This window comes from Cherax quadricarinatus, chromosome 81, assembly GCF_038502225.1.
Source record: "Cherax quadricarinatus isolate ZL_2023a chromosome 81, ASM3850222v1, whole genome shotgun sequence".
Taxonomy (NCBI): Eukaryota; Metazoa; Arthropoda; class Malacostraca; order Decapoda; family Parastacidae; genus Cherax; species Cherax quadricarinatus.
In genome coordinates, this window is record NC_091372.1 from 14,814,882 (window position 1) to 14,841,706 (window position 26,825).

The 26,825-nt window shown below is 39.9% G+C and overlaps 2 protein-coding genes across 4 annotated transcripts in view; one reads left to right on the forward strand and one right to left on the reverse strand.

Moving 5' to 3' along the window:
* The window catches only part of LOC128699906 (zinc finger protein 84), a 155,517-nt gene that overhangs the window by 75,597 nt on the left and 53,095 nt on the right, over positions 1-26,825 (forward strand). The gene's annotated exons all lie outside the window — the stretch shown is intronic.
* Positions 17,585-23,236, reverse strand: LOC138855112 (uncharacterized). Of its 2 annotated transcripts, XM_070102464.1 has the most exons (3): positions 22,302-23,236; positions 21,080-21,198; positions 17,591-17,807 (listed from the first exon to the last, which is right to left on the reverse strand). In XM_070102464.1, the coding sequence occupies exons 1-2, from the start codon at positions 22,693-22,695 to the stop codon at positions 21,188-21,190; spliced, it is 405 nt and encodes a 134-aa protein (XP_069958565.1). In that variant the 5' UTR covers positions 22,696-23,236; the 3' UTR covers positions 17,591-17,807; positions 21,080-21,187. The 2 variants fall into 2 exon arrangements, with proteins under 2 accessions (XP_069958564.1, XP_069958565.1); XM_070102463.1 differs by having other exon boundaries at positions 17,585-17,807; positions 21,080-23,236.

Here is a 26,825-nt window from a genome sequence, read left to right on the forward strand (position 1 = left end):
TCTTTTAATGCCACTAGGACCAGCTTGAGAGTCACTGGACCTCTGTCGCACAACAAATCTGTCCATAGAGCTCTGTACCTCGCGTTCCTTTATGATTTGTCTAAAATGGGCCACAACATTGTCATTGTAATAGTCACCAGCACAGCTTGCAATAACTATGTTAGGGTGATTTTCATCCATAAAGGTTTGCAGTTCAACCCATTTTGCACACATTTCCTTAATTTTTGAAGTAGGCACAATGGATTCCACAACTGGCATAGGCTTCTCAGGGTTAGCCCCAAACTTTTCAAAATCTTTCTTAATTTCCATACTAATTCTCACCCTTTTTACCACAGGGTTGGCACTAGAGGCTTTCTTGGGGCCCATGGTGACTTACTTTGCAGAAACGAGCACCAAAAACAGTGATAATATGGAATGTACCGAATGTATCCTTAGATGCGAGCACACTGGCTGGCTTGTAAACACTGGCACACACGTGGACATGTCTCGGACGAATCGCGTATACCAGGTTTTTTAACGGGAACCGAGGCAAAATTTTTGTGTTAAAATATATCGAATACCGGATTTATCGGATACCGATGCCATCGCAATCCGGGGGTCCACTGTACTTATGTATACCTGTACCTAAATAAACTTACACACTGTGCTGGCATGCAGGTACACATTAAAATCAGAAAGAGTGTCTTTTGTCTTGAGATGCCATATTAGTAATGATAATAATGCTCTGTAAGCCATGCGTGTCGTAAGAAGCGACTAAAATGCCAGGAGCAAGGGGCTAGTAACCCCTTGTCCTGTATATATTACTAAATTTAAAAGAAGAAACTTTAGTTTTTCCTTTTGGGTCACCCCACCTCAGTGGGATACGTATGGTACATTGAAAGAAGAATAATAGTACTCAATAATCACTGAGTCTCATTAACCCTTTGACTGTTTCAGGCCCCTTTCTGAAACTGTCATTCTATGTCGCTCAATTTTTGAAAAAAAAAATTATTTTTTCTTATAAATTGATAGAGAATCTTTTCCCGATGGTAATGACACCAAAAGTTCGAAATTTGGTCGAAAACTCATGGAATTATGCTCCCGCGAAGTTAGCGGTCTCGGCGACATATGCGTATCGGCGATTTTGCTGACTTTGAGCCCTATTTTCAGCCAATTCCATTGTTCCAGTTGACCAAACTCATAGCTATTTCTTTAGAACTCCATTTTATCTATCAGCTGAGTACAAGAAACCTCCCATTTACTAATTTGGACCACCCAATATGGTGGTCAGAAATTGGCAATTTGGCCAATTTCATGCAAACTAAAAAAGATGCCAATTTCAAAATAGGATCCAGAATAAACAAGGTAGACATTCGTGGCACTAAAATAACATATGCTCTGTTCATTAGTCACATCTTTAGGCCCCTCTTATATTATTATTGCTTTCTATTTTGATTTTATATTCATACAAAAAAATACAAAATTTACTGTTATGCAGACTACTGCATTATTGTAAAAATGGTATAAATAATATCAGTGCACTAGTGAAAGAATATTAGACTCCCCAGTTGATGTGTATTGGACGTGTGGTGTGATTTATTTACTCCTGAACATTGGTAAAAATCGAACATTTCCGCTACTTTGAGCTCAGTTTCAAGGTCGTTTTCATCGTCAAAGTAATGAAAATCATCTCTATTTCTGTAATATGTTTTCCATTTTATCACCTAAGACCATGAAAACGCGAATACAACGATAAATACTATACGAAAATACACCTCAAATTCGGCGTTTTATTCCAAAAAAACGATCAGAGTTTTTTTTTTCTCATTACGTAATGTGTGCTGCAGGATTTTTTTTATGTGGTGCACTCTGACCACACAGACTCATTCTCTCACATGTGGGCCTACCAGCTTTCTCCCGCTTGATTTGAAGCCGCTAGAATTATTGAGTATATATACGTCAGAAACATTGGCTCGTAAGACGTATTTATACGTCAAAAACAGTCAAAGGGTTAAATGTCGTATATTACATTAATATACACATTTTCATTAATCCATTTTGATATTTTTTCAAAATTATGTAATAAACATGATACATAACATATTCTTTCTTCTTTCAACAAACCGGCTGTATCCCACCGAGGCAGGGTGGCCCAAAAGGAAAAACAAAAGTTTCTCTTTTTAAATTTAATAATTTATACAGAAGGGGTTACTAGCCCCTTGCTCCCGGCATTTTAGTCGCCTCTTATGACACGTATGGCTTATGGAGGAAGAATTCTGTTCCACTTCTCCATGGAGATTACAGGAAATAAAAGAAAACCCAGAGGGGTGTGTGTATATATATGCTTGTACATGTGTGTGTAGTGTGACCTAAGTGTAAGAAGTAGCAAGACATACCTGAAATCTTGCATGTCTGTGAGACAGACAAAAGACACCAGCAATCCTACCATCATGTAAAACAATTACAGGTTTCTGTTTTACACTCACTTGGCTGGACAGTAGTACCTCCCTGGGCAGTTGCTGTCTACCACCCTACTACCTAGGATACATAACATATAAAGATGATAAATACACTCCACAGTAGAATAAATAAACATAAATATGAGATGTTGGAGCCAGACAACTTATACTAGTGACGCCATATTAGTAATAATAATAATCACCGAGTCTCATTAACCCTTTGAGGGTCGACAGGCCCTCTCCGAAACTCGTTCTCAGGGTCGGCCAAATTTAAAAAAAAAAAAAAATTATTTTTTCTTATTAAAAAATAGAGTTTTTTTTTCTAAACATTATAGGATAAACAAAAAAATTTTACCATCAATACTTACGGAGATATGGATGCATGAAGTTTGCAGAAAATGAGCCGCGTATGGCAACAGCGGCGACTGCCGCTCACCCGGTAAACTTTGATTTACTTGTATTTGAAGGTTTGTTGTTTTTTTCACTATTTTATTTTTTCACATAACTTATGTGGCCTATGAGACCAAAGTAAGGTGCAATGTACATATATACACTCGTTGTATACAACACAATAAGCACACAAACATAATTATCAATATATTGTTTACAAAACTTGTTTACAAAAACAAACAATACAAAACATTGTTTATTATTATTGTTCTATAATATATATACCAATATACAGTCACTGAACATATTCCTATTAGTTCTGCAGCTTGTGGAACTCTGAAACATGGTGTCATACACAATGGTGTTTTATCTTTCTCCCTCATTCTATCTCTTTCAATCTGTCTCTCTCTTTCTATCTGTCTGTCTATCTCTGTCTCACAGGTACACATAAATACAAGTATACATAGTATAAATTACCTAGGATAACCCAAGAAATCCAGACAAAGTGCTATACTCTGCTTGAAGATGTGAGTAAAAGTGATGACACAGTCTTGTGGCTCTCTGAGACAGAGAGCTAGACGGATAGACAGATAGACAGGGAGCTTGACAGACAGACAAATACAGACAGAAATGTTAGTGTACCAGTACCAGTGTACTAGTGTTCCACCCTCCTCCTCCTCTTCTTCCTCTTCCTCCTCTTCCCCCTACTCTTCCTCCTCTTCCCCCTACTCTTCCTCATACTCTTCCTCTTCCTCCTCTTCCTCTTCCTCCTACTCTTCCTCTTCCTCCTCCTCCTCTTCCTCCTCCTCCTCTTCTTCCTCTTCCTCCTACTCTTCCTCCTCCTCCTCTTCCTCTTCCTCCTCTTCCCCCTAATCTTCCTCCTACTATTCCTCTTCCTCCTCCTCTTCCTCTTATTCCTCTTCCTCCTACTCTTCCTCCTCCTCCTCTTCTTCCTCTTCCCCCTACTCTTCCTCCTTCTCCTTGTCCTCCTAGTCCATAGTGTAAATTACAAGGAGTCGGCAGCTGTCAAAGTGACATATTGGCTCATTACTCTTTCCCCCTCCGGCCTGTCAAAACAATGGGGTCGGATGCTGCTTCCCCTCCTCCATTCTATCTAATTATCTTTCTCCCTCATTCTATCTGTCTGTCTATCTCTGTCTCACAGGTACACATAAATACAAGTATACATAGTATAAATTACCTAGGATAACCCAAGAAACCCAGACAAAGTGCTATACTCTGCTTGAAGATGTGAGTAAAAGTGATGACGCAGTCTTGTGGCTCTCTGAGACAGAGAGCTAGATGGATAGACAGGGAGCTTGACAGACAGGCAAATAGACAGACAGAAATGTTAGTATACCAGCAAAAACAAAGGGAGGGCGATGTTCATCTCATCTTTTGGCATCAGCTCTACCCTCATTTACCCTCATCAAACGTCAGCACTTATCAGATGTTATCTCCCCTTATCTTGTTACTGTCATGGGTGAACATTTATTATTACATATTATTATTATTACCTATTATTATTATTATGTATTATTATTATTATGTATTATTATTATTATGTATTATTATTATTATGTATTATTATTATTATGTATTATTATTATGTATTATTGTTAACATTACGTATTCTTCTTCCTCCTCCTCCTCCTCCTCCTCCTCTTCCTCCTCCTCCTCCTCCTCCTCCTCTTCTTCCTCCTCCTCCTCCTCTTCTTCCTCCTCCTCCTCCTCCTCTTCTTCTTCCTCCTCCTCCTCCTCCTCCTCTGCCTCCTCCTCCTCTTGCCTCCTCCTCCTCTTGCCTCCTCCTCCTCTGCCTCCTCCTCCTCTGCCTCCTCCTCCTCCTCCATTCTTGGAACAAGTTTGAAGAGCTTGTAGTTCATAATCACTATCATTATCATCACCAATGCTCACATCTGAGTCTGGGATTTTGGAAAATAGGAGTTTCCTCTTTGATTCTGGTACAACTGAACGACGGCCCAGCACCAGAGGTGGAAGGCTGTGGGTTGTCTGGGTTTTCCTCACTATTACCCATATTATGGTCATTAGTTTCGGTCAAAACCTCACCAGAACCTTGAAACTCATCTTCACTGTCACTTCCACCTGTATTAGAACTGTCACTGGGGAACAAAAGTGTCCCAATTCGCCGAGGAGTGAGGAACTTCTTACCGCAGGGCACGGTGGAAATTGTGTACTATGATGGCATTCCCACAATGCACCACTGGGTCCCAGATTTTTTTCCTACTGCGCACACCCACCACACAGACCCATTCTCTCACATCTAGGCTTATCAGCCTTTTCCTGCGAGATTTGAGGCCGCTAGAATTTATGCGTACTAGTACGTCAAAAACCCCTACGCGTAAGACGTACTAGTACGACCAAAACCCTCAAAGGGTTAAATGTCGTATATTACGTTAATATACACATTTTTATTAATCCAGCTATGATATTTTTTCAAAATTATATATTAATCATGATACATAACATATAAAGATGATAAATACACCCCAGAGTAGAATAAATAAACATAAACATAAACGGCAGCGGCAACAGGAACCTTGTCCTCTATTTTTACTTCTACCTGAGGTTCCCAGCAGCCCTGTGATGGCCTAATCAAGACCCACATAACACTAACATATGTGGATACCCAGAATAATATAAATCAACTGCACAAATCACCCAAAAATACACAAATTACCAACTAATAGGACTGGTGTTACCACCTCCTGCCCCGCTGCCACTGAAGTGATACTCCACAACATTCACCCATCACCCATTGCCTACTATTCATCTGAAGCCACAGTCAATGGCCAAGGGTCAGAACAATAAAAGAAGATCCAGTAACCAGCCAAGGACTCCTTACATCAAAGGTGAGACCAGTAATATCACGAGGAAAACTTTTCGTACTGCCAGCCAGGACACGACTCTCATCACCCACCTGCATCACCACAACACACGACAGACAACAGCAAACATGGCCGCCACCGCTGTCCAAGATAACTCCTTCCTTGGATTTGATGTCAAGAAGATTACTGACCCAGAAATAACTAAACTCGTTATGATTCAGAACCAAACAATCACCAAATTAACTCACGAAATGCATGAACTAAAAGCTTCCAATGTACAGTACCTCAGCAAGATCACTGTTCTAGAACATAAACTAGGCACTCTGGAACAACAAAGCAACACCCACGCTCAGTCCGTAGACACCAACACTCTAAAAGACCAAGTCACCCAGCTTACTACCAACTATATTATAGAAGAAAGATCAGGAGTGGACCTACAACTTGCCAATGTCATCACCAACTTCCAAGATCATAATGACCAACAACAGCTATCTGACGCTGTTGTAGTTAATAGCAAACATCTCCCACCCGCAGTCACCCAAGAGACTTGCATGGAGACCACCCTACAGCTTATCAAGGACCACCTTCGCCTTAACATAAGTAGTGATGACCTAAAGAATTGCAAACTGATGGGCTACCAAGCGGATAAAAAAACAGTGCTGTTAAAATTCCAAACTAGCTTACAAAGAAACATCCTACTAAAAACATCTATTTCTATGAAAACTGATGTTTACGTCAATGAGTGCCTTACCAAAACAAGACAAAACCTCCATTATCGGCTAAGAAAATTATGCTATGCCCAAAAAATCCAGTGCTTTGTGAGGGACGGAAAAATCGCAGTTAGGAAACAGCCCACGGGAAGAGATACTTCATCTCTACGGAATACGACTTTAAAACATTCCTGAGTGAGGCTGTGTTAACAGAATCAGAGTAAGGTACATATTATGTCAACTGTCCACCATTAGTGTTATAATGCTATAAGATTTGTTCCCTAAAAAATTTCCAATACCCCAACTACTTTTGAATGTCACTTTTGTATTCAATGACCATTCTACCTCATAAGTCTTAATTGTGTTTAATATCTACAGAATCTCTCTCCTTTTTTTACATCTTACCACTTCATTGTTCTGTCTTATTTTAATTGAAATTAACCATAACATTGTCCTTCTCAGCTATTCTACCTCACTTTAAGAAACACTCTATTGCCCAATTTTATTTTAAACTCTCTCTTATTGCCCAATTTTACTTTAACCCGTAAACGGTCCAAACGTATACTATATACGTTTTTTCAACATTTGAAAGTATGTAAAAAAAGTAGATCTTTTTTTTTTCACATTTGATAATGTGTAAAAAAACATTGATCTACTTTTTTTTTTTTGTTATATTTGAAAATATGTAAAAAAAAAAATGTAGATCTACTTTTGGAGCACTACACATGTGAACGTAGATCTTCCTGGACTGTTTACAGGTTAAACTATATAGACCAATCTTATTGTAAACTTTTTATTATTGCCCATTTTTATTTTATTCTTTAGTGCCCAACTTTATTGTAAACTTTTCATCTTATTATTGCACTGTTCTAATCTAGAGTTTATTACCCAATTTTACCTCATACTTTATTGCCCAATCTATTTTAAACTTTTTATTATTGCCCTTTTTATTTGTAAACTTTATTACCCAATTTTATTATAAACTTTTTATAATTGCCCTATTCTATTTTAGACTTTATCACCCAGCTTTATTTTATACTTTTCTTAACCTTTTGTTGCCAAATTTTTAAGCTTGTATATTCAACTCCTACTTTTATATTATCCTGTGTTCCATCGTACAGTGGACCCCCGCATACCGTTGGCATCACATACCGTTTATTCCGCATACCGCTCACTTTAATCACAAAAATTTTGCCTCGCATACCGCTTCAAAACCCGCTCACCGCTGTTTGTCCGAGACGCGTCCAATGTGCGCCTTAGCCAGCCTCACATGTTCCGCCGGTGGCATTGTTTACCAGCCAGCCTCCGCGGTAGCATCCAAGCATACAATCGTAACATTTCGTATTATTACAGTGTTTTTGGTGATTTTTATCTGGAAAATAAGTGACCATGGGCCCCAAGAAAGCTTCTAGTGCCAACCCTACAGCAATAAGGGTGAGAATTACTATAGAGATGAAGAAAAAGATCATTGATAAGTATGAAAGTGGAGTGCGTGTCTCCGAGCTGGCCAGGTTGTATAATGAACCCCAATCAACCATCGCTACTATTGGTGGTACAGCTGCTGCTGCTGCTGCTGTAGCATCGTCTGCTGCTGCTGTAGCATCGTCTGCTGCTGCTGTAGCACTGTCAGCTGCTGCTGCTGCTGTAGCATCGTCTGCTGCTGCTGCTGCTGTAGCATCGTCTGCTGCTGCTGTAGCACTGTTGTTGGTGTGGCTTATTGAGAATATACCAAGAAACAATTAACCCCAGAGGATTTGCCACCCAGGATAACCCAAAAAAGTCAGTGTCATCGAAGACTGTCTAACTTATTTCCATTGGGGTCCTTAACCCTTTGAGGGTCGACAGGCCCTCTCCGAAACTCGTTCTCAGGGTCGGCCAAATTTCAAAAAAAAAAAAAATTATTTTTTCTTATGAAAAAATAGAGTTTTTTTTTCTAAACATTATAGGATAAACAAAAAAAATTTACCATCAATACTTACGGAGATATGGATGCATGAAGTTTGCAGAAAATGAGCCGCGTATGGCAACAGCGGCGACTGCCGCTCACCCGGTAAACTTTAGTTTACTTGTATTTGAAGGTTTGTTGTTTTTTTCACTATTTTATTTTTTCACATAACTTATGTGACCTATGAGACCAAAGTAAGGTGCAATGTACATATATACACTCGTTGTATACAACACAATAAGCACACAAACATAATTATCAATATATTGTTTACAAAACTTGTTTACAAAAACAAACAATACAAAACATTGTTTATTACTATTGTTCTATAATATATTTTCCAATATACAGTCACTGAACATATTCCTATTAGTTCTGCAGCTTGTGGAACTCTGAAACATGGTGTCATACGCAATGGTGTTTAATCTTTCTCCCTCATTCTATCTCTTTCAATCTGTCTCTCTCTTTCTATCTGTCTGTCTATCTCTGTCTCACAGGTACACATAAATACAAGTATACATAGTATAAATTACCTAGGATAACCCAAGAAATCCAGACAAAGTGCTATACTCTGCTTGAAGATGTGAGTATAAGTGATGACACAGTCTTGTGGCTCTCTGAGACAGAGAGCTAGATGGATAGACAGATAGACAGGGAGCTTGACAGACAGACAAATAGACAGACAGAAATGTTAGTGTACCAGTACCAGTGTACTAGTGTTCCACCCTCCTCCTCCTCTTCTTCCTCTTCCTCCTCTTCCCCCTACTCTTCCTCCTCTTCCCCCTACTCTTCCTCATACTCTTCCTCTTCCTCCTCTTCCTCTTCCTCTTCCTCCTACTCTTCCTCTTCCTCCTCCTCCTCTTCCTCCTCCTCCTCTTCTTCCTCTTCCTCCTACTCTTCATCCTCCTCTTCCTCCTCCTCCTCTTCTTCCTCCTCTTCCTCCTCCTCCTCTTCTTCCTCTTCCTCCTCTTCCCCCTAATCTTCCTCCTACTATTCCTCTTCCTCCTCCTCTTCCTCTTATTCCTCTTCCTCCTACTCTTCCTCTTCCTCCTCCTCCTCTTCCTCCTCCTCCTCTTCTTCCTCTTCCCCCTACTCTTCCTCCTTCTCCTTCTCCTCCTCCTCCATAGTGTAAATTACCAGGAGTCGGCAGCTGTCAAAATGACATATTGTCTCATTACTCACTCCCCCTCCCGCCTGTCAAAACAATGGGGTCGGATGCTGCTTCCCTTCCTCCATTCTATCTAATTATCTTTCTCCCTCATTCTATCTGTCTGTTTATCTCTGTCTCACAGGTACACATAAATACAAGTATACATAGTATAAATTACCTAGGATAACCCAAGAAACCCAGACAAAGTGCTATACTCTGCTTGAAGATGTGAGTAAAAGTGATGACGCAGTCTTGTGGCTCTCTGAGACAGAGAGCTAGACGGATAGACAGGGAGCTTGACAGACAGGCAAATAGACAGACAGAAATGTTAGTATACCAGCAAAAACAAAGGGAGGGCGATGTTCATCTCATCTTTTGGTATCAGCTCTACCCTCATTTACCCTCATCAAACGTCAGCACTTATCAGATGTTATCTCCCCTTATCTTGTTACTGTCATGGGTGAACATTTATTATTACATATTCTTATTATTATTATTATTACCTATTATTATTATTATGTATTATTATTATGTATTATTATTATTATGTATTATTACTATTATGTATTATTGTTATTATGTATTATTGTTATCATTACGTATTCTTCTTCTTCCTCCTCCTCCTCCTCTTCTTCCTCCTCCTCCTCCTCCTCTTCTTCTTCCTGCTCCTCCTCCTCCTCCTCCTCCTCCTCTGCCTCCTCCTCCTCTGCCTCCTCCTCCTCCTCCATTCTTGGAACAAGTTTGAAGAGCTTGTAGTTCATAATCACTATCACTGTCATCACCAATGCTCACATCTGAGTCTGGGATTTTGGAAAATAGAAGTTTCCTCTTTGATTCTGGTACAACTGAACGTGAACAAGACGGCCCAACACCAGAGGTGGAAGGCTGTGGGTTGTCTGGGTTTTCCTCACTATTACCCATATTATGGTCATTAGTTTCGGTCAAAACCTCACCAGAACCTTGAAACTCATCTTCACTGTCACTTCCACCTGTATTAGAACTGTCACTGGGGAACAAAAGTGTCCCAATTCACCGAGGAGTGAGGAACTTCTTACCGCAGGGCACGGTGGAAATTGTGTACTATGATGGCATTCCCACAATGCACCACTGGGTCCCAGATTTTTTTCCTACCGCGCACACCCACCACACAGACCCATTCTCTCACATCTAGGCTTATCAGCCTTTTCCTGCGAGATTTGAGGCCGCTAGAATTTATGCGTACTAGTACGTCAAAACCCCTACACGTAAGACGTACTAGTACGACCAAAACCCTCAAAGGGTTAATCTTGTCTCCAAGGATGCAACCCACACCAGTCGACTAACACCCAGGTGAACAGGGAAAAATGCCTGGAACTAGTGCTCATATTGGTGAATTTAAAGCCAGCAAAGGTTGGTTTGAGAGATTTAAGAATCGTAGTGACATACACAGTGTGATAAGGCCTGTTCTGGAAGAAAATGCCAAACAGGACCTAGAGTACTCAGGAGGAAAACGCACTCCCAGGACACAGTGTCTCATCAGTCATTGCTGCATCTTCAATAAAGGTAAGTGTCATTTATTCTTCATTTAGTAGATTAGTACATGCACAATATATACTGTGCATGTACTACTCTACTATTGTGCATGTATCCTTCTCTTTGTGTGTAGGAAAATGTATATTTCATGTGGTAAAATTTTTTTTTTCATAAATAACAAAAAGGCACAATACCGTGACTGGAACAATACACAAATAACCCGCATATAAAAGAGAGAAGCTTACGACGACGTTTCGGTCCGACTTGGACCATTGACAAAGTCACACTAACAGAGGTGGAGCAGGACGGCTATATATAGGCAGGAAGAGGTAGTAGTAGTAGTAGTAGTAGTAGTAGTAGTAGTAGTAGTACAAGAATTGTATATAATACCGACAGGATGAAATTAAGACACATGCACAACACCCGGGCATCCCCATCGTAGACGCTTCGCCATCCAGCCAGCCACTGGATGGTGAAACGTCCACAACAAAGACAGCCAGACGCCGCACATGTGTCTTAATTTCAACAGTAGTTGTAGTAGAAGAAGAAGAGGTAGTAGTAGTGGTAGCGGAAGAAGTGGGAAATAAGGAAGACGAGCCAGTCGAATACAAAGGAAGGGGAGCACTGCAAGAGAGCTAGATACCCACAGAGGGAGAGCAAGCGCACAGAGGTGCGTGAAAGGGGAAGTGGTGAAATAAAATAAATGAAGAAGGAACTGAAACACAAGACAGGAGAGAGAAAAAGACAACCCAGAGGAGAAAAGGAGAGAGGAAAGGGGAAGAGGAAGAAGAAAAAGAAAAAGAAAAAGTGAGGATTCAGGTTAAGTCACGGGTGTTCTGAAGTTTGGAGCATTTTACAATGTAGTGGGAGAGGAAGGCATCTACAGAGACGAAGCCAGGGCTAAGGTTCATACAAGGAAAGTTGTGTATTAGAGAGGATTCAACTAGACGGTGACTGTTCGAGTTGGAAGTAGGGAAGACAGTTTTAGCAGAAGACCAGTCAATAGGATGGCTATGATCTCTGACGTGACAGAAAAGAGCATTGTTAGTGTCGGCAAGCCTAACACTATTTTTGTGCTCCCTAAGTCTGTCAGAAAGAGATCGGCCAGTTTCACCGAAGTATTGAAGAGGACAGGAGGAGCAAGAAATAGAGTAGACACCAGGAACATCTGTAGAGGGAGGAGAGGTATGAACGAGATTAGTGCGAAGAGTGTTAGTCTGGCGGAAGGTAAGCTTAATGTCTAAGGGATGGAGAGAATTGTTGAGATTAGAAAGACCGGAAATGTAGGGAAGGCAGAGGATAGAAGAGTTCCCATGAGTAGAGAGTTTGGGAGAGAAGAAATTGCGTTTGGCACGTGAGAGGGCAGAGTCTATGAAATGGGCTACCCTTCCCATTTCATAGCGTCTACGATGGGGATGCCCGGGTGTTGTGCATGTGTCTTAATTTCATCCTGTCGGTATTATATACAATTCTTGTACTACTACTACTACTACCACCTCTTCCTGCCTATATATATAGCCGTCCTGCTCCAACTCTGTTAGTGTGACTTTGTCAATGGTCCAAGTCGGACCGAAACGTCGTCGTAAGCTTCTCTCTCTTATGTGTGGGTTATTTGTGTATTTTTTTTTCATACTTTTGGGTGTCTTGCACGGATTAATTTGATTTCCATTATTTCTTATGGGGAAAATTCATTCGCATACCGATTATTTCGCATACCAATGAGCCCTCTTGCATGGATTAAAATCGGTATGCGGGGGTCCACTGTACTATCATATTATTGTGGTTGGGGTTCATAGGAGATTGACGGTTGGAGTTAAACACACTTGTTGGATGGAAACACTATATATTAGCAAAGTATAAAGGGGGAGAGGGAGCCCAAACTGCCTGTTCTGTCGCCTGCTAGGACTACGGAGAAGTGAGGATGCTCTAAGGTGCAAGGCAGCCTCACATGGTATCACGTGACGTCACACAAGCTAGTCACTGGGCCTAGCAAGGGGTCGTGTATGTAAAACATATGGATGGTACTATGATACACAGATAACATATACATATACGGGATCAGCAACTATGCTGACAGCACGGTCATGTTACGTATGTCGTCTCGACATACACTACTATGCTATAGACTGAACAGGCAGGTGGCTTTGGGCTGATTGTATACAATAACAAAGACATATGTAACTTAGAACTAATGGATGGTATCATAATGGATGTTAACATAATGGGTCTTAACATAATGGGTATTAACCTAATGGGTTTTAACGTAATGGGTGTTAACGTAATGGGTGTTAACGTAATGCATTTCGAATTATAAGAACAAATCATGGTACAATAAAGAATGGAAAATTTAGTACTGCCGTTACTTTACTTTGATCAGTTGTAACCCCTGTAGGAGTGACTACGTGACCAAGAAACTTAATTTCTGATCTGAAAAATTGACATTTAGACAGTTTGATCTTTAAATTGGCTTCTTCAAACTTACCAAATACTACATCAAGTCTTTTCAGGTGTGTATCCACGTCTTCGGACATGACGATTACATCGTCTAAGTACACCATAAGCGCTTTACCTATGAGACCTCTAAAGATATTGGTCATGAGCCTTCAGAATGTGATAGGGGAGGATTGTAATCCAAAGGCCATTTGGAGGGAGTGATAATGACCTGTGGGAGTGGAGAATACAGTTAACTCTTGGCTGTCCTCATGAAGAGGGACTTGCCAAAACCCTTGTAACAAGTCCAGGGTTGAAAAGACTTTATTATCTCCAATGTTACATAAAAGATCACCAAGTACAGGAAGTGGGAAGCGATCTGGAATAGTTTTTGCATTTAACGTCCTAAAGTTGATCACTGGGCGCCAAGTACCGTCCTTCTTCGGTACTAGGATCAAGGGCACATTCCAGGGTGAATTGCTAGGTGCAATAACTCCATCATGGAGCATCTGATTGATCAATTCTTCTGCGACAGCAACTTTGGAATGAGGTATTCTGTACGCAGGTATATAGATAGGTCTAGTACCAGGTTCAAGTGGAATATGATGGGACAATAAGTTTGTTATACCCATCTTTTCACCTGGTAAGGCAATGGCTTTACGACGTTTGTTCAACAGAGTCAACAAACGCTTGACCTTGTCTGGGAAGTCAGTGGGAGCTAAGTCTTTCTCCTCAACTGGTGGGATGGATTGATCCAGCGGAGTGGATGAGGTCTCCCCTGTTGAAATAGCACTGACCCACTGGTCAGGTGGCAAGTCATCCTGTACTTCAACAGGGTAAGGATAGTGAACCAGGTCAACAAGATTGGTATTTGCTCTGAGACGAACACTGTGACCAGAAGTGTTAGCAAGGAATGAATGGATCTTACTGTCTCTTGCAACATGTAAGGATGGTTCAACAAATAAACCCCCTACTTTGCAGGAATCACTGTCAACTAGGATGTTATCACCATCTGGAACACTAGGAACAACAACAGACACTCTAGTGAGAGCACTAGCTGCAACAGAGACATCTTTCTGCAGATGGCAAGTGACATCAACAAGAGATGGCATTACTAGTTTCAAGTAATCGTTTTCCGACGAGGCATCCCCTGTGGAGGAACTACTACTTGAACTAGCAGTCAATGCAGGGATAGGCTGAGCACTCAAGGCAGTCTGAGTGTCCTCGGACACTTGAGGCAGCGGAACACTATCCTGCATTGCAGATGAATGGTTCAAAGAACCGACACGTTGTTAAATTAGACACATGTGCAACTCTTGGGTATCTTTATTGAGGAAACGTTTTGCCACACAGTGGCTTCATCAGTCCATACAAAGTATAAACTTGAAGAATATGAGGTAATCAGTCCCTCAACCTTGAGTCGATGTGGTCAGTCCATCAATCTTGAATAGAATACGGCATATGAGCGGAGAAGCAGCTTATAAACCGTATGGCAGGAGAGGTGCAGCAGTCGTAGGTGGTGTCACATTTGTCCAATGTGGAAGTAGGTCATGCCCAGGGGTTAGGCAAGCGACACATGTGCAACTCTTGGGGTATCTTTATTGAGGAAACGGTTCGCCACACAGTGGCTTCATCAGTCCATACAAAGGATAAACTTGAAGAACAGGAGGAGAATGAGGTAATCGACTCAAGATTGTAGGACTGATTTACAATTTTAGTGGCTTTTAAACAAAACACATTGCAATGCAAGAATTGCACACAATGCCCACTGTGAAAGCCTGCACCAACAGGCCTGTGCCTCTGCTGCAGCAATCCAGCAAGCAACTGGTACTCCAGGGTGGCATCTTCCTGATCAGGAGACGAGAGTAGAGCCAAACCCAGAGCAGTCAGGTGTACACCAGGCAGGAAACTTCACAAAACATGTCAAGGTGTCTCTCACTTGGTGGCCGAACCAAACAGTGAGACTTCCAGTCAACACTCACGATTCTTAACATGGTCAGGCACTCGAGCCCATCTTCTGAGGTCACACTCCACACAGATCCTCCAACCTTATGAAGAGGAGGCTGACATAGAACATGGAGGGGTCCAAGGGACCACAAAGGCAAATCGTTGGGCTGTTTCGTATATAGAGCACACCAAGACACAACATATCACATACCTTCCTGAACGTCTCATGTTACCGAAGGTTGTCAACTACTACCTCAACTCACATTTACATATACACTGACCCTTATCACACTTTTGGCTCCGACTCAACTCCTTCACAGTTGGATGGCTGGTAGGGAATACTCAGGCTTGCTGAGAGTTCACCACCGCAAAAACAACAAGGTCAGCACATGACAAACACTGTGTACAAAGTATGCACCATGCATCGACATGAAACATCTAGAGAGAGCATCAGCAACCACATTCTCTGAGCCTTTTATATATTTAACTTCCAAATTAAAAGGCTGTAGGAACAAAGCCCATCTTAAGAGTCTTTGATTGTGGTTTCTCATTCTTTGCAAAAACCTTGTTATGGTCACTATACACTATTACAGGATGTGGGGAAGCACTGATATAAACTTCAAATTTCTGCAGAGCCAACACCAAAGCCAAAGCCTCTTTCTCTACTGTTGCATAACTACGTTGATGCTTTTTTAATTTGGCTGAATGGTAACAAACTGGCTGAAGGCTCTCTCTCTCATCACCCTGCAACAACATTGCACTTGTAATAAAGTTGGTAGAATTACCGTCAATATGTAAAGTAAAAGGACACAAGTGCAACTAATGTGACATTTTATTGTGGCAACGTTTCGCTCTCCAGGAGCTTTATCAAGCCATTACGTAATGGCTTGATAAAGCTCCTGGAGAGTGAAACGTTGCCACAATAAAATGTCACATTAGTTGCACTTGTGTCCTTTTACAACACTGCACTTACCCCTACATCACTAGCATCCACTTGTAGAGAGAAGGAGCATTCAAACTCAGGACTTTTCAAGATAAGAGCATTCCCTAATAACATTTTCACATTTTCAAAAGCCCTGTCACACTTGCTGTCCCAGCTGAATTGATCAAAGTTGTCAGTGGTGACGTTACCTGGGAGAGGTTGGGGCAGAACCATCTGTAATAACCCACCATACCCAGGAACCTCATCACTGCCTTCCGATTCTGTGGTCTAGGAAAATTTATAATGGCCTCCACCTTAGCATTAATTGGGGCAACTTTCCCCTGACCAACTACATATCCTAAGAATTGTACACTCTCTTGGCCAAACTCACTTTTGCTCAGATTGATGGTTAGTTTGGCTTGGGCTAGACATTCAAACACGTTTTGTAATCTTACCAAGTGAGTTTCCCACTGGTTACTGAATACCACAATATCATCTAGATAGGCCTGTACACCATCCAACACCCTTATGACAGTATTTATACGACGCTGGAAGGTGGCAAGAGCATTTTTTAACCCAAAACGAAGAACATTATATTGAAATAACCCATCTGGAGTGACGAAGGCTGAAATTTCCTTGGCTCGCTGGGTGAGGGGTGTTACACTCCAAGTATTGTAACAACTATTTCCTTTTTAGAGCATAACAATTTTGGTCAGAGAGGTTAGGGTAATAATAATGATCCTCCGGAATGCCTAATTTTAATTAAGTATATTCATAATAAAACAAAAGCCTGTTATAATATACGAATTATCGTATATAAGTTAAGAATATATGTTTCTTCTGTAGTATCCAACATATACATAAGGCTTTCAAAACAGAGGATTAGGAGGATATCCTAGATATAACATATATATAAATGGAGATTACTTTATACATTAAAGTCTTGTTTCCCAATTGGAAGCAGTCAGAATAAAACAGAATATGTCCAGGCCAGCTAATAAATCTTGGCCAGTTACCAGAGACGAGCAGGAGTGTTCTCGTTGGCTGCTACTTCTTCACTGCTCGTCCCTCAACCTTGAGCATACACGTAAAGTGGGTCACGTGACGTGACTCATCAACACTCAGTAGAGTAGTTGAACATAAAGGGGGGGGAAAGGGGGGGTATAACCATCAAACATCACGGCTAACTATACACCGGCACACCGGGCGGCAGGCAGGTTACTATACCTCCAATCAAACTTATCATGGCCATGTTACATAAATTATAATAATTGTCAAGAATTAGTCTTAATAATACAAGGACGTTCATTTCCAATTTAGCTATTAAAGGAAATAACCGCAATGTAATATTAAAGGAAGGTTAACCATAGGGGCATGACACCCCGGCCCACAAGCAAATATCTCGGCGTTTAAGATGCTGATGGAGTAGAAGAAACCAACCAGCTGGTATAGGGATGGAGGTACATCATTCCAAGGTTAGTCATCCACTTGCTAGAACTGGTCCAGAAACTGCTTGACTGCAAAGAATTTCCGTAGTTAAGCCATATATTAGGAGCGAGAGAGAGCATCGGCTAACACGTTGCTCGAACCCTTTATGTGAAAAATGGAGATCCGGTAAGGTTGGATCCTTAAAGCCCAGCGTAATATTCTAACATTTTTTGATTTCATAGAATTTATGAAAGTTAGAGGATTATGGTCTGAGTAAATATTTATCACATGAGGAGTATAACCGAGGTATACGTCAAAGTGTTCTAAGGACAACACTAAAGCCAGGGCTTCTTTTTCTATGGTTGAATAAGATCTTTGATATTCTTTCAATTTATAGGAAAAATAACATATTGGATGTAGAATATTACCGTTTTGGAAGGATTGCAATAAGACAGCACCTATTGCTGCATCACTGGCATCAACATGGAGGGTGAAAGGAATTTGGAAATTGGGTGCACGCAATACTGGGGCAGAGGAAAGGAAACGTTTTAAACGTTTAAAAGCTTGTTCACAATTCTCGTCCCAATTAAATTTATATTTAGGACTGGTCAATCTAGTCAGGGGGGAGGCAACTTGAGCAAAGTTTGGACAAAAACGCCTGTAATAAGTAGCCATCCCCAAAAATCGTTGGAGGGCTTTCCTGTCCTGAGGCGTCGGGAAATTTAAAATAGCTTGGACCTTTAATTGGTCGGGGGCTACTAGTCCCTTCCCTATTTTAAAACCGAGATATTTAATCTGGGCTTTACCAAAGTCACATTTTTGTAAATTTACAGTGAAATTGTATTTCTGCAAGGCTTTAAGTAGTTGCTCTAATCTTTTTAAATGAGACTGCCAGTCATCACTAAAAACCACCAGGTCGTCTAAGTATGCCTCTACACCTTCTAAGGGTTGGACTAAAATGTTCATAATTCTCTGGAAAGAGGAGGCGGCGTTACACAAGCCGAAAGGCATAACCTTATACGTAAATAGTCCGTTCTTAACTACGAACCCGGAAATCTCTTGGGCCCTAGGAGTTAACGGCACCTGGTAATACCCTCTCAGCAGGTCTAATCTGGTCACAAAGTTGGCACCGGCTACAGCATCTATTAAATCATCAATCCTTGGTAATGGAAACCCATCTGGTTTGGTGACTGAATTTACTTTACGGTAATCCGTGCATAGGCGTACGGTACCATCGGGTTTTGGGACCAATAAACAGGGAGAGGCCCAAGGTGTCCAACTGGGTTCTATCAAATTATATTCCAGTAATGTATTTATTTCTTGTTGAATTAATTCTTGCTTAGCGGGAGAGACCCGGTAAGGGGATTGCTTTATTGGACTATCTTCTAACAATTCAATATCGTGGAAACCCAATGTACAAGGAGTAGGGATATCTTTGAAGATGGAGTTATATTTAGTGATTAACTCTTTGATTTGAGATTTTTGGGAGGTAGGAAGAACTCCCAGAAAATGGTCTAGTTCTTTTAAAACTTCAGAATTATGTAGTCTAAATTCTCTTACTTCCCTTACAGTGTCATTCCTTATTTCAGTGGATGTAGGTTGAATAGAGGTAATAATAGTAGGGAGAAGGCTAGACTCGTACTTCTTTAAGTTATCTATGTGATACCTCTTAATTTTCTTACGACGTCCTGGTTCACGGACCAGATAATTCACCTCATTTTCTTTGTCTACTATTTCATATGGCCCCAAATATCTAGGTTTTAAAGAATGTCCTGGAATTAAGTTTTTAACTAACACTAATTCATTCGGAGAGAATGAACGAGATTTAGCCTTTTGGTCATAAGATTTCTTCATTTTGGCTTGAGCTTCTGACAGATTCACGGCAGCTAAGCTTTTTAATTTGGAGAGAGGTTCTTTCCAAAGTAGAGGACTGGGATGAAGAGGACCTCTCTTCCCTATCCAAGAATCTCGTAATATGGCTAGCGGTCCTCGCACCTGATGTCCAAAAATCAAGTCAAATGGAGAGTATTTAGTACTTTCTTGTTCAGCTTCACGGAGGGCGAAGAGAAGAAAGGGTAAACCTTCGTCCCATTCACGAGAATATTGCTCACAGTAAGCACGTAAAGTAGATTTAAGGGTTTGGTGGAATCTTTCTAGCACTCCTTGTGACTGGGGATGATATGCTGTAGAGAGGATCTGTCTTACTCCTAATCGAGACATAGCCTCTTTAAAAACCTTAGACGTAAAATTAGAACCTTGGTCAGATTGAATTTCACGTGGTATGCCTACTTGAGCAAAGAAGCGTATTAAAGCTCTTACTATATTTCTGGAATTAATTTTGGACATTGGGATAGCATCAGGATACCGAGTTGCCATATCTATGATAGTGAAGATGTACTGGTTACCCCTTTTTGTGCGGGGCAACGGTCCTACACAATCAATAACTAATCTTTCAAAAGGTTCTTCAGGACATTTTATTGGAAGTAAAGGGGCAGACGCGGGATTGTGCGCCGTTTTGCCTATTATTTGACAAACGTGGCATTTCCGTAGTTTGTCAGCAATATAAGTCCTCATCTGAGGCCAAAAAAAATATTTCCTTATCTTTTTCTCTGTCTTACGAGATCCTAAATGACCTCCCAGTGGATTATCATGTGCTAGTTCAAATACCATATTACGTAAGGACGATGGCACCACTAACAAGTTTCCTTTTGAACTCAAATCATTATCATTATTTCTCTTCCAAAGAAAACCGTCTTCATCTAAAAGGTAACCTTCCTCTTTATCCTTATTGGTTAAACTTTTATCGTCCTTTAGAGCTATAAGAAATTCTTCTTTATTACATTTTCTAGCTAGGTCCGCAGGGACTGGTAAAACTTTGTCACCTGTGGGTCTCGACTGAATTGCTTCGCTAAACAGGAAGTTCAAACCTAATTCATCGGACATTTCTAAAGGCTGTTGAATATCCAAATTGTTAGAGTTCTTAGCCATGGCTCTGGTGACCACATTAAGGGGAAATAAATCCAGCCCTGCCTCAGAGGCTTCTAAGGCATAATTTACATCACCAGGATTATCTAAAACCAGAGGCTCTCTGGGTATCTCCAATTGATCAATTTCGTTCCCGATTAATAGATCCACGCCGGCAATGGGAAAAGGTTTATCTGAAAGTCCCACATTGATCCAGCCTACATATCCAGGCAGTTCTACATAAATCCTTATAATAGGGACCTTTATTATTGTGCCTCCGTAAGCCTCTAATAATACGTCTAGCCGGGGTTCTCTACTAGTAGGTAACTTTACCAGGTTTGATCTTAATAAAGAGAGATAGCTGCCAGTATCTCGAAAGGTAGTGATATTTACTAACCTCTCTTTACAGAGTCCGAACTTCCCCTGGGAAAAGTAGGGTTCCATAGCTACTCGGACCTTTTCTTCTGAAGCACTGTCGTGGTAAAGTCATCTATTAGACGGTCTGCTAGATGAGGCCTGAAAAGGTAGAGATTCATCATCCAGAGTTTCATACTTCCGAGAGGAATTTATTACCTGGGTAGGATATCTCCCTCTTGGTTGGGTTTTATCTTCCCGCTGTTTATGCCAACACTGGGACTGTCTATGACCTAACTTTTTACAAAAAAGGCACAGTGGTAATTGATCTTTAGGATACTGTCTGGAGAAAGAGCCGTTTGTCACCTGTTTTTTGTCTGAATACACCTTCAAAGGTTCGCCAGCTGGAGCTTTCCTAGCAGTCAATCTTGAACTAAAACCTTGGGAGGTAGATTTCTTTTCCGGGGCCTTAGACATTTCTGTGGTTATAGCATGGGAAATTTCAAAGTGATCTGCGTGGGCAGCAGTATCTAACAAGTTAGTAGTGGGAAATGTCAAAAGATAAGTATGCACCCTCTCTGGAAAATATTTAAAAAGATCTTCATGCAACATCAGCTGGGAAAGTGACTCGACTGAGGCGGCTCCCGCGGCCCTACGCCAACGCTCGAAAGCAGAGAGCTTTTCCCTGGCAAAGTCCACCCAAGACTGCTGAGGATATTTCTTCAGAGTTCTAAAGATTTTCAAATAACTGACAGGTAATAAATCATAAGCTTTCAGAAGACAATCTTTTACCTGAGTATAATCAGAATATTGTTCAAAAGGTAAGTTGGCAGTTATGGTTTGGGCTTTTCCTATTAAAGATGAATGTATTAAAGCAGCCCAATATTTAGGAGGCCATTGCATCACCTTCGCCTGATTTTCGAATGCTTCAAAAAATGAATCTAAATTATCCTCCGTAAATTTAGGCATCAAAGAGGCTGCTTTACCAAGGTCAAATGAAGGGATTGTATACATGTTACTAGATTCTCTTTTCTTCCTCAGTACTTCCCGTTCATAAAGCAAAGATTCACGTTCAAAATTCTCCCTTTTTAACTTTCTCTGGGCTTCTACAAAGGAGGTTTGAAGCGATAAAATACGTTCTAGACGTTCAAAATTCTCCTTAGATTGAATAGTAGTCAAAAGGGCTAAAGAGATTTGAGGTGGAACGTGTTCATCATCCAAAAGGACTTCTTGTTCTGTTTCAAAACTATCTGTAAATGGTTTACCTGGATCCGTTTCTTTAGTGTGATTGAGTTCTGTTCCCCATATAGTCCTTGGAGATGGAATTGGAGTCGTTGTAGCAGCGTAGCGTTTCCGAGTATCAGGAAGTTCATGTCCGTCGTCTCCAGTAGGGGTTGTTAGCGTCGTAGTTTCGGCCTCGGGCGTCTGTAGAAAAGAATTCAAAAAGGAAGGAATATCTGCTTCTCCATTCTCAGTCTCTGGATCCTGCTCATCTGGAAAAAGGACATTCTGTATCATACATCTGACTGTCTGGGCAGTGAAATGCCTGTCGTATTTTATGCCCAAGCTTCGTGCTAATTGCCAACAAGATTGAAGCTTCAAATTTTGTAATTTCTCCTTTGTTATATCTTCAAACCTCTCTGCCATTTCTACATTCATTTTAAAGGAAATTCAGTGTTATGCTCCCGGACACAGGCCCCCACTTGTTACACTCCAAGTATTGTAACAACTATTTCCTTTTTAGAGCATAACAATTTTGGTCAGAGAGGTTAGGGTAATAATAATGATCCTCCGGAATGCCTAATTTTAATTAAGTATATTCATAATAAAACAAAAGCCTGTTATAATATACGAATTATCGTATATAAGTTAAGAATATATGTTTCTTCTGTAGTATCCAACATATACATAAGGCTTTCAAAACAGAGGATTAGGAGGATATCCTAGATATAACATATATATAAATGGAGATTACTTTATACATTAAAGTCTTGTTTCCCAATTGGAAGCAGTCAGAATAAAACAGAATATGTCCAGGCCGGCTAATAAATCTTGGCCAGTTACCAGAGACGAGCAGGAGTGTTCTCGTTGGCTGCTACTTCTTCACTGCTCGTCCCTCAACCTTGAGCATACACGTAAAGTGGGTCACGTGACGTGACTCATCAACACTCAGTAGAGTAGTTGAACATAAAGGGGGGGGGGGGGGAAGGGGGGGTATAACCATCAAACATCACGGCTAACTATACACCGGCACGCCGGGCGGCAGGCAGGTTACTATACCTCCAATTAAACTTATCATGGCCATGTTACATAAATTATAATAATTGTTAAGAATTAGTCTTAATAATACAAGGACGTTCATTTCCAATTTAGCTATTAAAGGAAATAACCGCAATGTAATATTAAAGGAAGGTTAACCATAGGGGCATGACAAGGGGTATCTGATAATAACCTTTAAGTAAGTCCAGTTTGCTCACAAACTTTGCCCCTCCCACAGCATCAATCACATCATACGTGGCAAAGGGTAACAGTCATTTACTCTGCAATAGTCAGTGCACATACGCATAGATCCATCAGGTTTGGGAACCATCAGGCATGGAGATGCCCACTGACTCTTGCTAGGCACTACAAACTGGTTTTGAAGGAGGAATTTCACCTCTTCCTCCATGTGAAGTTGTTTTGTTGGGTTCATGCAGAAGGAGCCTGCTTTACTGGAACAGCTTCCCCGACATCCACATCATGGGGAGGCAATTTACTTTGGGTACATCCCCAAACAAATCTGGAAATTTTTGGAGTAACTGAACCAAGTCACAGGCTCCTTGTACACTGAGCCCCTTCATGTGTGCCGAGAGATTTTGCAAGATGGCTGAATTGCACAGCCTTCTGTTGTTACAGGAAGCTTTTCAGTATCGTCACACTCAACTTGGATGGCGGCAACTCCTGCCCTACAGTGGTATTTTTTTAATCTGTTAATGTGCACAGTTCTTTCTGATTTGCGACGGCCAGGCATCTTAACAAAACAAGACACCAGGATGACACAACTCGAGAACAAAATCCTCAGTCTTGAACAAAAGTTATCAACACCAGGAATGACTAACTGTGGCAAGACCATCCAGACAGTCATAGATAGCCATACCCAACAAATAATATCTCTTAATACTAAGGTTGAAGAAGCAGTAAAAGAATGGAAGAACAACTTAGATAACCAGTTCAGTGACTACTTTGCTCTCCAAGAAGATAAAACTGAACAAGATAAACTATCGGACGCAGTAATAGTTAACAGTCCACTTTTTCCCAGTGATATGAACCAAACAAACAGTAAAGAAATTACTCTGCAGATCATAAAGAACCAAACAAAAGTTACAGTACCAGTCAGAAATAAAAGAAGCCAGGTTACTAGGATCCCATAGTAGAAAAAGTGTTATGCTTAGATTCCACTCACATGACAGGAAAAAAGACTTAATTATTGCATCTATTAAAGTAAAGAAAGAGGTATACATAAACGAGTGTCTTACCAAAAAACGTCAGAACCTCCTGTATAGAGTCAGAAAACTTAAGCGGGAGAATAATGACACAATACACCAATGCTTCACACGGGATGGGAAAATTCTAGTTAGGAAAACAAATGTAGGTCAACTGTACACAATCACGAACGAGAATGATCTATCACGATTTCTCAGGGATACTAATCTTACAGAGAATAACTAAACAATGTCCAACCTAAAAGCCGACATAGTGTAGTGTATGTTTTGCTCCATTATTGTTCAAATTTCATTGTACAATCTCTTAGTAATTAAATAATCAACTACCTCATTTTGTGATTTTACTAGTAAGCATAAGTCACCTTATGTAATTTTCTTATTTACTATTGTTTGCTTAAACATTAGCTGAATTGATACTTTCTCTGTCCATATTACTACCTCATATTTTTTTTTAAATACTATCAATTGATATTACTTACTAAAATTAATAATTACCATTTTTACTATAATTTCAATTTACTCTCAACATTTTTGACATTTAATAACCATTACTTGTCTAATTACCTTTATCTGTTTTAATACCACATTTACTATCTTAGAGTACTCTTAATTACCTTGTACTGCCAAATAACCTCAAGTATAACTACCAGTGCAATATTGAATGAAATAAACATTACTTTTTCACTTTTTTTGTAATCATTATTACTTACTAAAATTTTATTAAACACCATATTTACTACCAGTCAATTTTACTTTTTTACATTAAACATTATTTTATACTTCCCATAACATTTTGTTGCCAAATTTTCAAGTTTGTATATTCAACTCCAACCTTTATATTATCCTTTGTACCTGTGTACCTGTCTACCATCTTACTATCATATTATAACCAAGACATTACCATTGTTATTTTTTACTATTATTCTTTTGGTACTTTAATTGTGAATTTTATTTTGTCAATTTAAATCTAGTTATACTCTTGATCTTGTCAACAACATATACCAGACTCTAGTGCAATTGCAAGTACCATTTCAATTTGTATTTTTATATTATAAGTTTATATTGTAAGTCCTACTCTAAGATTGTTTTCATATCTTAGTGACTATATTGTGTGTGCAATTAGTGTATATTTCAATTATATTATTGTTCAAGGCCCTTAACTATCTTTTGCTAACTAGTACCAACTACCTCATATATTTTTTTTTTCTTTTTCTACTTTTTTTTTTTTTTTTTTTATTCTTTTGCTACCTTAACTTGTATATTTTATCTTGTCAATTTAAATCTAGTTATACTCTAATTCTTGTAAACAACTTCTATAACACCTTAGTGCAATTACAACTGAGAGTCTTGTGCCTTTTTTATATCATTAGATTAAACTCAGTTGTACTATAGCTCATTCTAGCTCAATACATAGTCAGTACAAAAGTCATTATATTAGACCATAGTGTAATTACTAGTGAGAGCCTGGTGCTATTTTTAATTTGTATTTCTACATTATTAGATTAAACCTAGTTGTACTATTGCTCACTCTAGGTCAATACATAGACTATACCAAAGTCACTACATTAGACCTTAGTGCAATTACAAGTGAGAGTCTTGTGCTATTTTTAATTTGTATTTTTATATTATTAGTTTATACCTAGTTGTACTTTAGCTCATTCCAGCACAACACATAGACAACACCAACTTCATTATGTGTATTAGTGACTATACTCTACATGACCAAAATGCTATAGCTATATACTTGTCCAAACTTCCCACCACTACAGATATCAGTACTAAAACTCAACACACAACTCAGGATATAAATAACCATAATTTAAACCTAGAAGATGATTGATCACGTTGACCCTGATCTAAACCTACATAATCTGACACACAATCAAAACCTATTGGAAAGTAACTGCCTTTACTACACAGCATCACAAGCCAGCACTATCCTAAACAATGATAAAAGTCTATCAGTACTTAACTACAACATCAGGTCCTTAAGCAAACACTATGATGACCTCCTGGCACTCCTTGAATCACTAAAGACACCCTTCTCCTGCATTATTCTTACCGAGACCTGGCTAAAACAGGACACAATAGATATCTACCCTCTACCAGGATACACAGCAATCCACAACTGCAGACCATACCAAGTTGGGGGTGGTATTGCAATCTATTACTCTAACCAATTATCTTGTATCAGCACCAATTGCTTTAGTGATGAATATGGAGAATACATTTTTGCTAATTTTACTGTAAAAAACCTTAAGACGCCTATAACAATCGGTGCCATTTACCGGATACCCCACACTAACA